We start from the raw sequence: 14,639 nt of genomic DNA on the forward strand, positions 1-14,639 counted from the left end.
GCACCATACAGTTAGAAACAACAACAACAACAACAACAAACCTAAACCAATTGCACTTATTTTGTTTCTCTAAATATAAAGAAAAAAAATCAAAGAATGCTAAAATAGGGGCGCCTGGTTGAGTGTCCACCTTCGGCTCAGGTCATGATCCCAGGGTCCTGAGATCGAGCCCCATGTCAGGCTCCCTGCTCAGTAGGGAGCCTATTTCTCCCTCTCCCTCTGCTGCTCCCCCTGCTTGTGCTCTCTCCTCTCTGTCAAATAAATAAATAAAATATTTTCAAAATTTAAAAAAAATTTTTAAAAAGTGCTAAAATGTGCATGAACGGTACAGTAGCAGTTTAAAAAAAAAATGAAAAACCAAAACCAACACAAAGACATGGTGTTCAGTGCAATAAGTCAGACACACAATAGGACAAATATTGCTTGACTCCACTTCTCTGAGGGACCGAGAGTAGTCAGATTCAGAGACAGAGAGTGGAGGGAGCTGCCACAAACGGGAACAGCAGGATGGGAGTTACTATTTAAAAGGGACAGAGTTTCAGCTGAACAGGTGAAAAGTTCTGGAGGTAGATGGTGGTGATGGTGTCACCACAACATGAATGTGCTTCATGCTGGTGAACTGTGTTCTTAAAAAAGGTTAAAATGGTAAAATTTATGCTATGTATTCTGCCACAAATTTTTAAAAACTGGAAAAGCCTCCAAAGAAAAAAAGTTAGAAAAATCTACAACAGGATGAAAACTGTAATGGGGGCCAAACTCTGAAATGTAAGAGGAAATTGTTCAGGGTTTCACTGTGAACCCCAGCTCTATGGGACACTGGGCAACTTGTGCATCTTTGTTTTCTCACCTTGAAAAAGAGAAAACACTGGGAGTAATTCTATCCCCCTTCCTCCACTGGAAGGTTTTCAGGAGATGGACAAGGTGGACAAAAGCACTCGTGGAAGTTCAAGAGCCACACAGCATGACATAGCAATGCTGTTCTAAGGCAGACATCTCCACAATACAGGAAAGGACACAACAGTTGCCAAGTTAAAAGGGACAAGAATGGGGGCACCCAGCTAACTCAGTAGGTTGAGCATGCAGCTCTTTATCTCAGCATCCTGAGTTCGAGCCCCACTTAGGCGTAGGATTTACTTAAAAGAAATAAATAAATAGGGGCACGTGGTGACTGACTCTTGATCTCAGCTCAGGTCTTGATCTCAGGGTTCAAGCCCTGTGAGGCCTACTTACAAAAAATTAAATAAGTAAGATCAACCACAGTACAGCAGTAGACCTGCCCTACAAGCAAAACTAAAGGAAACCTTATACTAATACATACACGGAGAAGACCAGAATGGACAGGAAAGGTGCCGAACGGAAGGGAATTCTGGATACCGAAATAGACCTTTATCCAGACAAAAGGAGCTGCTGAAATCTTTTGGCCAAGCAGCTACCATCTCTGCTGAGCCTGCCATGTCTCGGACACTCTGGATACCCAGCTGAGAAGCCTCACGGTCTCCGCTCTTCAAGAGAGCATCCAACTACACCTCAAGCACCTGCCAGGGGCTAGGCGTTGCTATGAATTCGGAAACGGTGGGCCACCAAGTTTACCATCCTTAGACTTTTTGCAGATACCTCCCCCAATAGCGGGTGAGGACAAAGGCTGCTGCACACAGCGTGGACACAGAGGAGCCTCTGGGGCTGGGGGCCTCTACAGAAGTTGGCAAAGAAGGGAAATAAAAAACTATATAGGAAGTAGATGAATAGAGAGCTTTTGACTGGATAAGCCATGATTTTCTCATCCAGCTAGTTAAAAGGGGAGTACAGAGAACGCATTTAGGTACCATCCTGCTGAAGCCAGGAGAATGGCCAATATGACCTTGGGAGGATTGCTTCCAAGAACTCTAGAGCTTCCAAATGGTCCTGAATCAGAAAGTTGCCTTGCCCTTCCTGTGAGAAACCAGGCACAAGGTAGAGGGAAGAGGACGAGGAGGCAAGGTCTTTCTTCTTTACTGTGCTCCAGTAAGCTGTGAATGTGAGGCTTCTCCCCACAGCACTGTCAGAGAAGGGGTCAGCAGGGTCCACACCGACAGCACACACACGACAAACAAGCTGGCCCCGGTCACATTCGCTCCCACACTCACTTCCCCTCCCAAAGCATTTCTCCAGGAGAAGCCCAAGAGCTGACCTTAGAATCCATAGTACAGGTGGTCTGGCAGGCTCCGACTTGCTTCTGGCTTTGTGGGTGTCCCAAGTCAGCAGCCTGGAAGAGAACACACATACACACAGAGTAGGCAGCTGTTTTCTGCAGGGACACCCCCTCCGGGATCCTCAGGAGAGAATTAAGGGTGCCATCCTGGGCCCTGGCTCTAAGGCGTGCTCCAGCCACAGAAGTCAAGCTCACACCTTGCCCATCCCAGCCACACTCACCCAGGATACTCCTTTCTCAGCATGGAACCTGGGCAGCAACCAAGTGAGCAGACTGTGAAATTTTCCTCAACATGGAGACTTACCAAGGCACTGAGAGCTCCCCAGGGTCAGTCCTCCAACCTCAGAGTTCAGCGTTCCCACTCAGAGCTCAGTGATCACAAGACCTCATTGATCAGGCAAATAGGGCAGTCATTCATGAATTCTTTCTAAGCAAATACTTACACTAGCGCTTTTCCTACAAGAATAAAGTTAGCTGGGGCACCTGGGTGGCATAGTTGTTTAAGTGACTGACTCTTGTTTTCAGCTCAGGTTGTGATTTCAGGGTCGTGAGGTTGAACCCCAAGTTGGCTCTGACTCAGTGCAGCGTCTGCTTAGGTTTCCCTCCGCCCCTCCCTACTGCCCCTCCACTGCACACTTTTGCAAATAAATAAATAAAATCTTTTTAAAAGGAGAGAAGAGGGGGGCCTGGGTGGCTCAGTGGGTTAAAGCCTCTCCCTTCGGTTCAGGTCATGATCCCAGGGTCCTGAGATCAGCCCCAAATCGGGCTCTCTGCTCGGCAGGGAGCCTGCTTCCCCCTCCCTCTCTCTCTGCCTGCCTCTCTGCCTACCTTTGATCTCTATCAAATAAATAAATAAATAAATCTTAAAAAAAATAAAAGGAGAGAAGAAAGTTAGCTAATAAAGTATACCTAGAAGCTTTCAGGGACTCTCTTGTGATTACTATGACCACTGATACAACTACTACACAAGCCTTCCTTCAGCATACAACCATTCTCAGAGCCTTCGCATTATCTCTTCTGTTCCACATAACTATGCTGAGAAGCAGGTAGTGTACTGGGTTGATCCTGGCTTATCTGGATGGAAGAATAAGGTGTGAGGAGTAAGAGACAGCCAGGCAGACCACTTGTAGCCACAGGCCACATGGTTTCAGTGGCATTCATACAGAAAGAACTCTTATAAAATGCAAAGAAAAAGAAGCTTTGAAAATAAAATGTTTTCTTAGCATTTGGTGGCCAAGAAAGAAAGAATGAAAGAGAATATATATTTGACAATTATACAAAAGATTAAATCTCTTCTATGGCATTTATTCCAACCACAATAACCCTCATAAACAACTGACTGGACAAAAGGCAACTGGGGATTGAGTTCAAAGAGATTATGCCCAAGAAGTGGAATATATATAACTTCAGGAGAGATCCTGAACAACGGTTTCTAAAGAACAGTATCAACAATATAATACTACCTTAAAATGTATCTCCCTGTGTATATGTGTGTTTACACATATTAGGTTGAACCAAATCAAACGGTCATTTTGTGCAGTAAAAAACAGCCAAATCTGGCAATTTTATCTTGGTTCTTAAATGTAGAGGAGATTAAAAAAAAAAAAAGGACAGACAACCAACTCCTCTGTAGGAGGCAACGTTGAGGCTCCCACATGCAAGTGAAAAGGAGGCCAAGACCAGCATCGATGGAAGTCATGCCTTTCCATACCAGGTAGCCACACACATTTGTAGAAAACAATTATTCTCAGATGTGCCCATCTCCCAGTCCCAGGTGCTCCTGTCGGCCTTTGGGGGTCAGTCATGCAAAGCTAGAGGCTGCACCCCAACCCTCACACTGTGAAATCTAGAAGAGCCCACCCCCATGGCTGGGTATGGCCTGGGGGTGTCAAGAGCAAAGGACTCACATGTATTTGAACTGGGAACCAACAAGGACGCTACGTTATGGGCCATCTACAGGCCCTCCATAGGGCAAGAGCTGAAGCCATTATCAGAATCAGGACAAAGAATAAAACAGAACACGCCCCCAGGAAAAGGGCCACAGAAGCCAAACCATGTCCACAAGTCACTGCCAATACAAAGGTGCAGTGAACAGAACCCTGGCCTCAAGCTTGTTCTCTCAAGAACTAATTCATACATGGGGCTCCTGGTTGGCTCCGTCAGTTAAGTGTCCAACTCGGGGCTTCTCCTGAGGTCATGATTTCAGGGTTGTGAGATGGAGCCCCTGCAGCTAGCTTCCGGTTCAAAAGGGAATCCGCTTGAAGATTTTCTCCCTTTGCCCTCCTCTCATTCAAGCCCACGCTTGCTCTCTCTAAAATGAATAATCTTTTTTTTTTTAAGAAAAGGGAAATAATTCACATAAACCTTTGATTTCCTCCAGACTTTGATACAATGAGAATAAAAGGAAACTTTGCTTAGAATGGAGTCGTGGCCAGCAGGGGGCGCTCTCCTGCCCTACGCCTGCTCATGAATTTCGGACCCAACAGGAAGAACTATACCCTACAAGCCTGACAGTACTTCACTACCTCATGACCCCAGCAGGAGCAAAAAAGGTTTTCCTCCCGCCCCAGCAACAACCCAGCCAATGACATACTCTTAAAGTCAGCCAATGAGAGGCCACTATACTCAGTTTACTGCAATGGGCTTCTTTTAACCGCCCAGCAGTCCTTGTTCTGTGAACTTCCTACGGTTTTGCCTAACTTCCTTGTCCTGAATTACAATTCTCTGCTATTCGGGAAGAAAAGCCCACTACTGCTGGTGAAATCAGTGGCAGTTTTATTTCTCAGGTTAACAGTATTTGGTGATCAGAAGTGGGACCCCCAACAGCTGCAAGGCTGGGCAGTGAGCAGGTGCTGGGACCCAGAGTCAGTCGGGCTTGCTGGTTTCTGACCCTGTCTTTGGGGGGTAAGTTTCCCCCTTTAAACTGTTAAAGGACTTCCATCCTTTAAACTTTAAACTGTTTTAAGGGACCTGTTTTAAGGTCTTGTCCTTTCTGAGAGTACTTGTTTGGCCTTTTGTCTGACTCCATTTTTAGGAATCTACTGTTCTGTTGGAATTGTGATGGCCTTCAGTCTGACTGCTTTGGGACCAGGCTATTCCTATTGAAACTCTGCTGTTGAGGAACTTTTCTTTTGGCTCTAGAGAAACAAAAAACACCTAAGAAATGAGATTCCAGTCATACAAATGACCTTCCTCTGAGACCCTGGCCAGGTTTTTCTGCTTAAAAACTACATTCCCCTCTAAAAATAAAATAAAAAATAAAAAATACATTCCCTTCTCATGTACATTTCTAACTAAGTGGACCAACTTAACTAACAGTAATTTAGAATGTCAATGACCATGAGGAAGTTTTTCTCCCCAAACTAGTTTTACTCTAAATTAGGAAGCTGTAGCCCCTAAAAAGGGTAAAAAACTGAAGGGGATGTCTATTTTTTTTTTTTAAGATTCTATTTATTTATTTGACAGACAGATCACAGTATGCAGAGAGGCAGGCAGAGAGAGAGAGGAGGAGGAAGCAGGCTCCCAACTGAGCAGAGAGCCTGATGCAGGGCTCTATCCCAGGACCCTGGGATCATGACCTGAGCCGAAGGGAAAGGCTTTAACCCACTGAGCCACCCAGATGCCCCGGATGTCTATTTTTTTTTTTTAAGATTTTATTTATTTATTTGACGGACAGACATTACAAGTAGAGAGGCAGGCAGAGAGAGAAAGAGAGAGAGAGAGAAGCAGGCTCCCTGCTGAGCCAAGAGCCTGATGCGGGGCTCGATCCCAGGACCCTGAGATCACGACCTGAGCCGGAGGCAGAGGCTTTAACCCACTGAGCCACCCAGGCGCCCCTCAGATGTCTATTTTAATTGGTACCTTGAGGCTCCCAAATGTCAGGATTCTAGATTTGCCTCTTTGCAAAATACTACTTTGAAATTAACTGAGGCAAACAGTTGAAAGAAGTCAAAACTGCTTCTGGAGCCCCCACCCACCCCGACCCTTATTTCCAGACAAGAGGCCCCTGTCCTCAGGCCCCAGCTCACATGCCATTTTCCTCTATTCTTTCTGCCAGACTTCACTTACTTTAGCTCCAAACCTCTCCTCTCTTAAGCCTATTAAACCTTGCCCCTTTAAAGATTAATCTTATTAGGATCTCAATAAACCCCAAGTTTCTTATGTTTCTTGGACTAAGGCCAAACTGGCAACCATAGTTAAAGAGTTTCCTAAAGTAACTGAGGGCCCAGTAGGTTGCTAAAGAATTTAACATACTCAAACTTACCAACCTGGTTTCTCAAATTTTTATCAATTAGTCCACATGCTCCTTGGTGAGGGCCAGGCTAAACACTGGAAGAAACTAGCTCAATGGAACATCCTGAAGGGGATTTAGATAACCAAACCCCTAATTTTGGGCAAGGTACTAGAACACTCATTGGGAAATGTTCATGGGCAATTACAGTAACTTTTCCTAATCTTGCTGATTGGAATAAAATTCAGGTTTGCAAACAAAGCCTGATGAACCTGCTCATGACTATTAACAATCAACTCCAAAATGTTTTTAAACAAGGTTCTTGTCTTTCTTTAGCTGTGATCCACCTGGGTAGCATTTATTTCTGTTTGTTAATGGGCTAGTTTTCCTCCTTTAAGTTAAAAGGGACCAGGATGGAATGCGAAACTATGTCCACTCCAGATTTAGTTCATCTGCCACAGCAGCTGGCTCGCATCCAGGTAAGTCACCTAAAAAAAACGCTAAATTCTTAATTTTCAACTTCAGCAAATGAAGGCTCCTAAAGAAACCCAAAACCTCCTAGTCTCTGCTATTATTATTGCACAGAGCCAGGGCACTGGAATAAAGAACGTTACAAACTTGAGCACTTCAGGAGCCTTTAACCCCACAGCCAGCCTTTCCACGATGGCACTTCCCAATGATGAGGCTCCAAGAAAGTATAGGGGCTCTTCCCCATCCTCCCTCTGAATTGACTTGCAGAAACCTCTCTCCAGATCAGGACTTAATCTGTGTGTCCATAATGACACCAGAGCCATACTCTTTGGTGCTCAGCCTCCCTGCTATGATGCGGCCCCCTGCTGCAGAGCACTAAACAGCTCAAATAGTAGGGGTCTCTCATAAACCTCAACACGTTCCTGTCTCTGAACCTAATCCCTTTGTCTAGACCCCTTCAGAGATACACCACCTTTTCTCCGTTCTTACACCACTATTCATTTGCTGGGGTGAGATTTTTTTTTAGAAAAGTATCCAGTATCCAGTAAAAGTTGGAATTTCTTTCTCCCAAAAGGGGTAAATAATTCTAGAATTTCTTAGTAGTAATCAAAACAGCCAACCAGAAAAATCAGATGAGCCTTTGACATCTTTCATTTGTTCCTTCTCTGATGGCACTATAGCTGAGTATGGAGACACTGATCATTTACTCCTGTCGGATCAGTTGCTTTTCTCTTTATAGGCAAAATCTTCAGTTGATCATTGGCAGATTCCACAGTGCACCCCCATCAAGATTCAAAGAGATTCCTCAAAACTTCTCCTTAGCATTAATCAACAACACACAAACAAAGACACCCAAGCTTCCAGGTATTAAGCCCAAAACAGAAGAGTATGTAATGTGAGCCTCATTGCTTCCTACACTAGTCCCTGGAATGCCCCAGTTTTACCTGTGAGAAAACCCAGTGGCCAAGGATGGAAGTTAGTCCAGGACCTCTGAGCAATGAAATAACACTGTTAACCCAGGGCATCCTGCTGTCCCTAACTCCCATATACTACTGACATCCATTTCCACTAAAAGCAGATTTCTTTTCCCACTGGAATTGATTTATCCAGGGCATTCTTAGTATTCCTGTTGATAAAGAGGAAATGGTAAATACCATTCGGGGTATGCTACCGCATGCAACTCCTTCTGAAGGCACCGAGCGGCACTATCATTCCCACCCCCCCTACCATGGCAGCCCCACAGGCTGAGTTACATGCCTTTACTCAAGCGTACCTTAGCCCAGGGGAAAACTGCAAACGTTTATACCAACAGTCTGGATGCTTTTGGTGTAGCTTACGACCTTGGAGGATTATGAAAACAACGATGTGTCTGTCCTTGCCCCCATTTGGGACACAATTTTTTTTTTTAAAGATTTTATTTATTTATTTGACAGAGAGAGATCACAAGTATATGGAGAGTCAGGTAGAGAGAGAGAGGGAAGCAGGCTCCCTGCTGAGCAGAGAGCCCAATGTGGGACTCGATCCCAGGACCCTGAGATCATGACCTGAGCCGAAGGCAGCGGCTTAACCCACTGAGCCACCCAGGTGCCCTGGGACACAATTTTTAAAGGCTCCTATGTCCATAATTTACTGGATGCCCTACTTTGTTACTGGCTCCTCTGGCTATTAAGATTCCGGGGCATTCCAGACTAAACTCCCTAGAATTCAAAGGAAGTCACCCTGCCAACAGTTTCTCTTTCTCTCTCTCTCTCTCACACACACACCATGCTTTCAAGGGAACCAGTAGCCAAACCTCTGTCATGTTCCAAAGGGATATTCTCACCAATGATAACTTGGAAAAACTGACCAGAGATACCCAACTGACCCCAGAGAGGAGAAAACAATATTGGAAATAGAATAATTGTTCAGTGGTTTGATAAAAAGAGAACTCTGGTTTGGACCAAATAACAACCCAGCCTTATTAGAAGTTCTAAAATTCCTGCTGTTTATCCTGTTCATGCATTACACTGTTGATCTACTGACAAAATGACAGCATTCATGAAGCATTACTAGTGCGGAAATATTAATAAGGCCACAAAAACTGTCCACCTCACCTGTCCCACCCATCCAAAGTACAATCCAGGGAAAGCTGTTCAGATAAATGGACTTTATATAGTTTCCCCATAACATGGGTGTTGAGGATAAAAAGTTAGTCATAACTTGGTATGTTTTCTCTCTGACCAAAGCTTTCCCTTTTACAGTGGCAAATGCTTCTCCTGTGGCTAAAATTCTGTTAGAAAAGATTATCCCTGATGCCTCGGCGGTGCAGTCCGTTAAATGTCTGATTTTTGGTTTCTGCTCAGATCGTGATCTCAGGGTCATGGGATTGAGCCCCACAATAGGCTCCACCCTCAGCATGGAGCCTGCTTGAGATTCTCGCCCTCTGCCCGTCCCCCTGCTAGTGCTCTTTCTCTAAAAAAATAAAATAAATCTTAAAAAAAAAAAAAAAAAAAGAACAAGATTATCCCTATCTGAGGAACCCTTTCAAACTTCAGAGTGAACAGGGAACCCATTTATTGATCAAACTTGGACAAGTCTGTGCTGTTTGATTGGTTTTGTTCTTTCATTGTCCATACCTCCCTTAATCCTCAGGGTTAGTCAGATACACTAGCAGCAGTATTAGAACTCAGCTGGCAAAATGCATAAAGACCCTCCAAATACCTTGGCTGAAAGCACTGCCACCAGTCCTTCCAAATCTGACATCTATCTTATGGGAAATCCCAAGACTGGCACCCTTTGAGATACTCACAGGACATCCAGTGCACTTGGCACCTGCCTCCTCTGACCCACAATTGATAAAAGGAGACCTACTTCAAAATTGTTAAGGCCTAATAGTGGCTGGGTGAGGGATATTGGGGAGGGTATGTGTTATGGTGAGGACTGTGAAATGTGTAAGCCTGATGATTCATAGACCTGTACCCCTAGGGCAAATAATACATTATATGTTAATAAATTATAAAGGCCTAATTGCTTCTATTAAAAATAAGCACACTTTGGTAGAGCAGTCTTCTCACAGTGCACTCCCAGGAGACAACAACCTTAAGCATCACATCCTGCAACATGGGAGATTTTGTCTTTTGGAAAAGACACCTCCAGAAAGACTCGACCTTATCAGAGACTGCTAGTCAACTCTTAAGCCATCAAACTCCAGGAAAAGACTCCTGGATTCACATAACACACCTACAGAAAGCACCAGACCCTGGCTGAACCTGCGCACCGCCTGCTGACCTGGACAGAAAGGCCTGGAACTGAAGCAGACACCACTGGGTGAGACAGCTTTCCAGGAGGTCTGGAGCAGGCCTATACAGTCTTTTTCTCACTACTGCTTCTCTCTTTCATGGATAGATGATGTCCTTATCTCCATCTCCCAAGCCCCTGCAAAAGGAGGAAACCTCTTCTTTTGATTATGGCCTTTTGGAAAAAAAACTCCTCATGATTCTGGGACTCATTTCTCACTTGCTTTTTCTGAAGGATTGAGAAGACTCAGAATTCACAAAAGCCTTTTTCTTTTTTTAAGATGTATTTATTTATTTGACAGAGAGAGAGATATCACAAGTATGCTGAGGCAGGCAGAGAGAGAGGGGGAAGCAGTCTCCCTGCTGAGCAGAGAGCCTGATGCAGAGCTCCATCCTAGGACCCTGAGATCAAGACCCAAGCTGAAGGCAGAGGCTTAACCTACTGAGCCACCCAGGCGCCCCACAAAAGCCTTCTTTCATCTAACCTATTAACTGATTCTGGATTCCTATGCAAATTTATGGTCTCTGAACTTGCAACTTCACAGGCTATATCATCAATGAAACATTTGATTACAAACAGCTCTTTGAGATATAACAAGCTATTTTCAGAGTTAGAGTCCTGGCTTAGAACCATCATACAATTTGGAATTCATGTTACTTCTTCAAACAGAAATTAAAATTGAATTATTTTAGGTTTTGTATTTTGTTTTCTGTCAAACTTTCTGAAAACAATGTACCCAATCACACAATGCTGGCTCAGTGCTTCAAGATGATCTCCAATGCTCACATTTTTATAAATAGGCTATAGGTGGGAAGTGCCAGAGAGTTCTCCCTCCTAACCCTCCTTGCTATCAAACGCTGCCTTAAGTGGTTTCCAACTGCTATGCACTTTCCCTCCCAAGAAGGACATGACAACCAGGGAAGGTCCTTCTTGGCACATGAGGAACAAAACCACTACATATGGAAAACCCTGACTCTTGACCAGCAATGCTTTCAAAAAAAGATCTTGATCAAAAGGGGGAAAATGTGAAAATTAATAAAAGGAAACCTTGGTTAGAATGGAGTCGGGGAGGGTGCTTGGGTGGCTCAGTTGGTTAAGCGACTGCCTTCAGCTCAGGTCATGATCCCAGAGACCTGGGATCGAGTCCCACATCGGGCTCCCTGCTCCGTGGAGAGTCTGCTTCTCCCTCTGACTTTCTCCCCTCACACACTCTCTCTCAAATAAATAAAATCTTAAAAAAAAAAAAAAAAAAAAAAAAAAAAGAGTTGGGGAGCCAGCAGGGGGCGCTCTTGCACCTTGCCAGCAGACACTACTTAACTACCGCAGCAGGAGGAAGGTTAGGCTCCCCCCACAGCCCAACCAATGAAAGTAACTATACTTCAAACTCCAAGTTTCATCCAATGAAATTTTGTTTCTAACAGCCCTCCCAGCTTTGCCCTTTCCTCCAGAAGAGTGTTCCTCTGCTTTGCGCTGGGGAGTTGCTTATGGTTTTGGTGTGGCTAGCTTGTCCCAAATTGCAATTCTTTGCTATTGATGAATAAACCTATTTTAAAAAAAAATGTTATTCACTTATTTGACATAGACAAAGCGAGAGAGGGAACACAAGCAGGGGAGTGGGAGAGGGAGAAGCATGAGGCTTCCCATGAGCAGAGAGCTGGATGCCAATGCTGGGCTCGATCCCAGAACCCTGGATCATGACCTGAGCCAAAGGTGGGTGCTTAACGACTGAGCCACCCAGGAGCCCCAATAAACCTATTTTTTTTTTTTTGCCCGTAAAAATAACTGACAGTTTTGTTTTTAAGGGTAAAAATACACACATCCACATCTTCAGGTAGACTGTCTTCTTCGTTCAAATTGTGATTATATTTCCACTTCACTAGTTATTTTTCAAAACGTGTTTTATTTTGCAGAGGTTTATTCTCAACCAGTTATGACTTCGCCTCCCTAAGGAACGTGTGGCAGTGTCTGGAGACATCTCTGGTTGTCTGGGGAGTGTGCTACTGGTATCCAGTGGGATGCCGCTCAATATCCTACAGAGCAATGGGGCAGGCCCCAGAACGAAGAATTCTCTAACCCAAAGTGTCAGCAGTGCTGAGGCTGAAAACCCTGTTCTACTGCACAAACACTCTCAAATACAATTAATGCCTTGTTATTGAACATTTATAGTTTCTAATTTTCACCATTAAAAACAGGATGAGGGGCGCCTGGGTGGCTCAGTGGATTAAGCCACTGCCTTCAGCTCAGGTCATGATCTCAGTGTTCTGGGATCGAGCCCCGCATCGGGCTCTTTGCTCAGCGGGAGCCTGCTTCCTCCTCTCTCTCTGCCTGACTCTCCGCCTACTTGTGATCTTTCTCTCTGTCAAATAAATTAATAAAATCTTAAAAAAAAAAAATAAAAAAATAAAAACAGGATGAATACCCAGATGTAGTGTTTTCCTACTAAGTCCAGAATCAAAGGAGATAGATGTGAAAATTGAGCATGTGCACAGGCACCACAGTGGTCATGAACAACAGGGACTTGTAGCTCAGCTGGGCTGTGACACAGTACCCCAGGGACGTATGGCCCAATGGAGGTCTTTAGGAAAAGGGGTAGCACTCCCACGCCTGGCTAAGCAGAGCTGGGGAGATGCATAAACCTTCAGGGCAGAGTATCCGCCTGCATCTGGTCTACCTCTGGCTTCACTGCTTGGTTTCTCAATGAGTCAACCGCCAGCTGTGAGCAGGATCAGGCATACAGGAGTGAAGACCCAGGGAAAACCTCAATGGCTCCATGGCAACAATGGCTCTATCCACGAACCCCAATTCCTAGCCAAAGTTGCCAGCAAGAAGGAAAACTCAAGCAGACAAGAACCGATGTCCTCGGGATGCCTGGGTGGCTCAGTGGGTTAAGCCGCTGCCTTCGGCTCAGGTCATGATCTCAGGGTCCTGGGATCGAGTCCCGCATCGGGCTCTCTGCTCGGCGGGGAGCCTGCTTCCCTCTCTCTCTCTCTCTCTCTCTGCCTGCCTCTCCATCTACTTGTGACTTCTCTCTGTCAAATAAATAAATAAAATCTTTAAAAAAAAAAAAAAAAAAAAAAAAGAACCGATGTCCTCTCCTTTCTGAGATTCAGTTGGAAAATGGTGAGGTAGATGGGAATGGGAAGCAGTAAGCCACTGGCTTCCCTCTGAACGAGGCTTCCCAGTTACCTAGCATGTTCACAGCCAGGATTTCACCAGTCCCGAGACACCTGTGATGGACGCAGCCTGGGACTTGAGATTCTGCACGGCTGGTTTACCCTCTCCCCCCAACCCTTATCAGTCTAGGATCCTGAGGTGCAGGGAAGGCAGATATTATTCCTCATAACAAGACCCTGACAACCACCATGTATTGACAACATCCAAATAAACCAGCCACAGGGCCAGGCTCACCTCTGCTTGTGGTTTCTCTCTATTCTTCATGACATCCCAGTGGGAAGGCGCCACTTCTACCCTAATTTTCAGAGTCAAGGCTGAGACTGGAGGGTGCCCAGTGAGGGCAGGGAACACCTCAGCACCTGCAGAGCTGCTCAAGCTGGGGATGTGAGGCAAGCTGGTGCCCACCTCTGGGCCTGTGTTCCATGAGTAACATAAGCAGACTGTGGATACCTCGTATGTGTCTACTCAGACTCCAATCTCCTTTCCTGAGGCCCAAGAGCCTCACCCTGGATGCCAAATGTCCCTGTAATAACTGAAAACCCCAAAGTTCACCAAAAACAGCCTAACACCATCCCATAAAGTCAGTCAACTTGGGAGGCCTGGGCCAAAGTGATGCAGGAGCAAGTATACACAAACACCCCGAAAGGACAAAGGTGTTTATGAGCACAAAATCTTGGCAGGGCAGGCCTCTCCTTCCCAACACAGATTCACCTATGTCCGCCCCGCCACACTGAACTCCTCACCAACCACCAAGCAGACGTCAAGGTCACTCAACGTTGCACAGGGGGGATGCTACAATTATGCTGGAAGAACCCAACTCTGCATGACCCCAGCTCATCACATGACCAGCTGTGTGACTGTGAATATGGCTCTCATCGGTCAGCAACCCAGGTTGAGCTCGTTCAGTGGGCAGGCATGGTGCATGCAGCTGGAGGAACAATGGTAAAAATGAACCATGGTGGGGGGCACCTGGATGGCTCAGTCAGTTAAGTGTCTGCCTTTGGTCTCAGGGTCCTGGGACTGAGCCCCACGTTAGGCTCCCTGCTCGATGAGCAGCCTGCTTCTCCCTCTCCACCACTTGTGCTTTCTCTCACACACTCTCTCTCTCAAATAAATAAAATGTTAAAAGAAAAAAAAAAAGATGCATGGGAAAAGATCTCTTTATACTGTAGACCCTTGAAAATGGGTTTAAACTTTGTGGTCCACTTGCACGCAGATTTTTTACAGTACAGTACTGTAAGTGTATTTTCTCTTATTTTCTCAATAACATTTCTCTTTCTCTAGCTTACTTTATTTTTT

At 45.2% G+C, this 14,639-nt stretch overlaps 1 protein-coding gene across 2 annotated transcripts in view; it reads right to left on the reverse strand.

Annotated features, from left to right (window-relative positions):
* Positions 1–14,639, reverse strand: part of BID (BH3 interacting domain death agonist) — a 47,158-nt gene that overhangs the window by 11,107 nt on the left and 21,412 nt on the right. For both annotated transcript variants that reach the window (XM_082738212.1, XM_082738213.1), the window contains one exon: positions 2,168–2,242. In XM_082738212.1, coding sequence (XP_082594338.1) covers positions 2,168–2,179 — 12 coding nt within the window. In that variant the 5' untranslated portion in view covers positions 2,180–2,242. The remainder of the gene's footprint in view (positions 1–2,167; positions 2,243–14,639) is intronic.

The sequence above is a fragment of the Mustela nivalis genome (genome assembly GCF_964662115.1).
Source record: "Mustela nivalis genome assembly, chromosome: 7".
NCBI classification, from domain to species: domain Eukaryota; kingdom Metazoa; phylum Chordata; class Mammalia; order Carnivora; family Mustelidae; genus Mustela; species Mustela nivalis.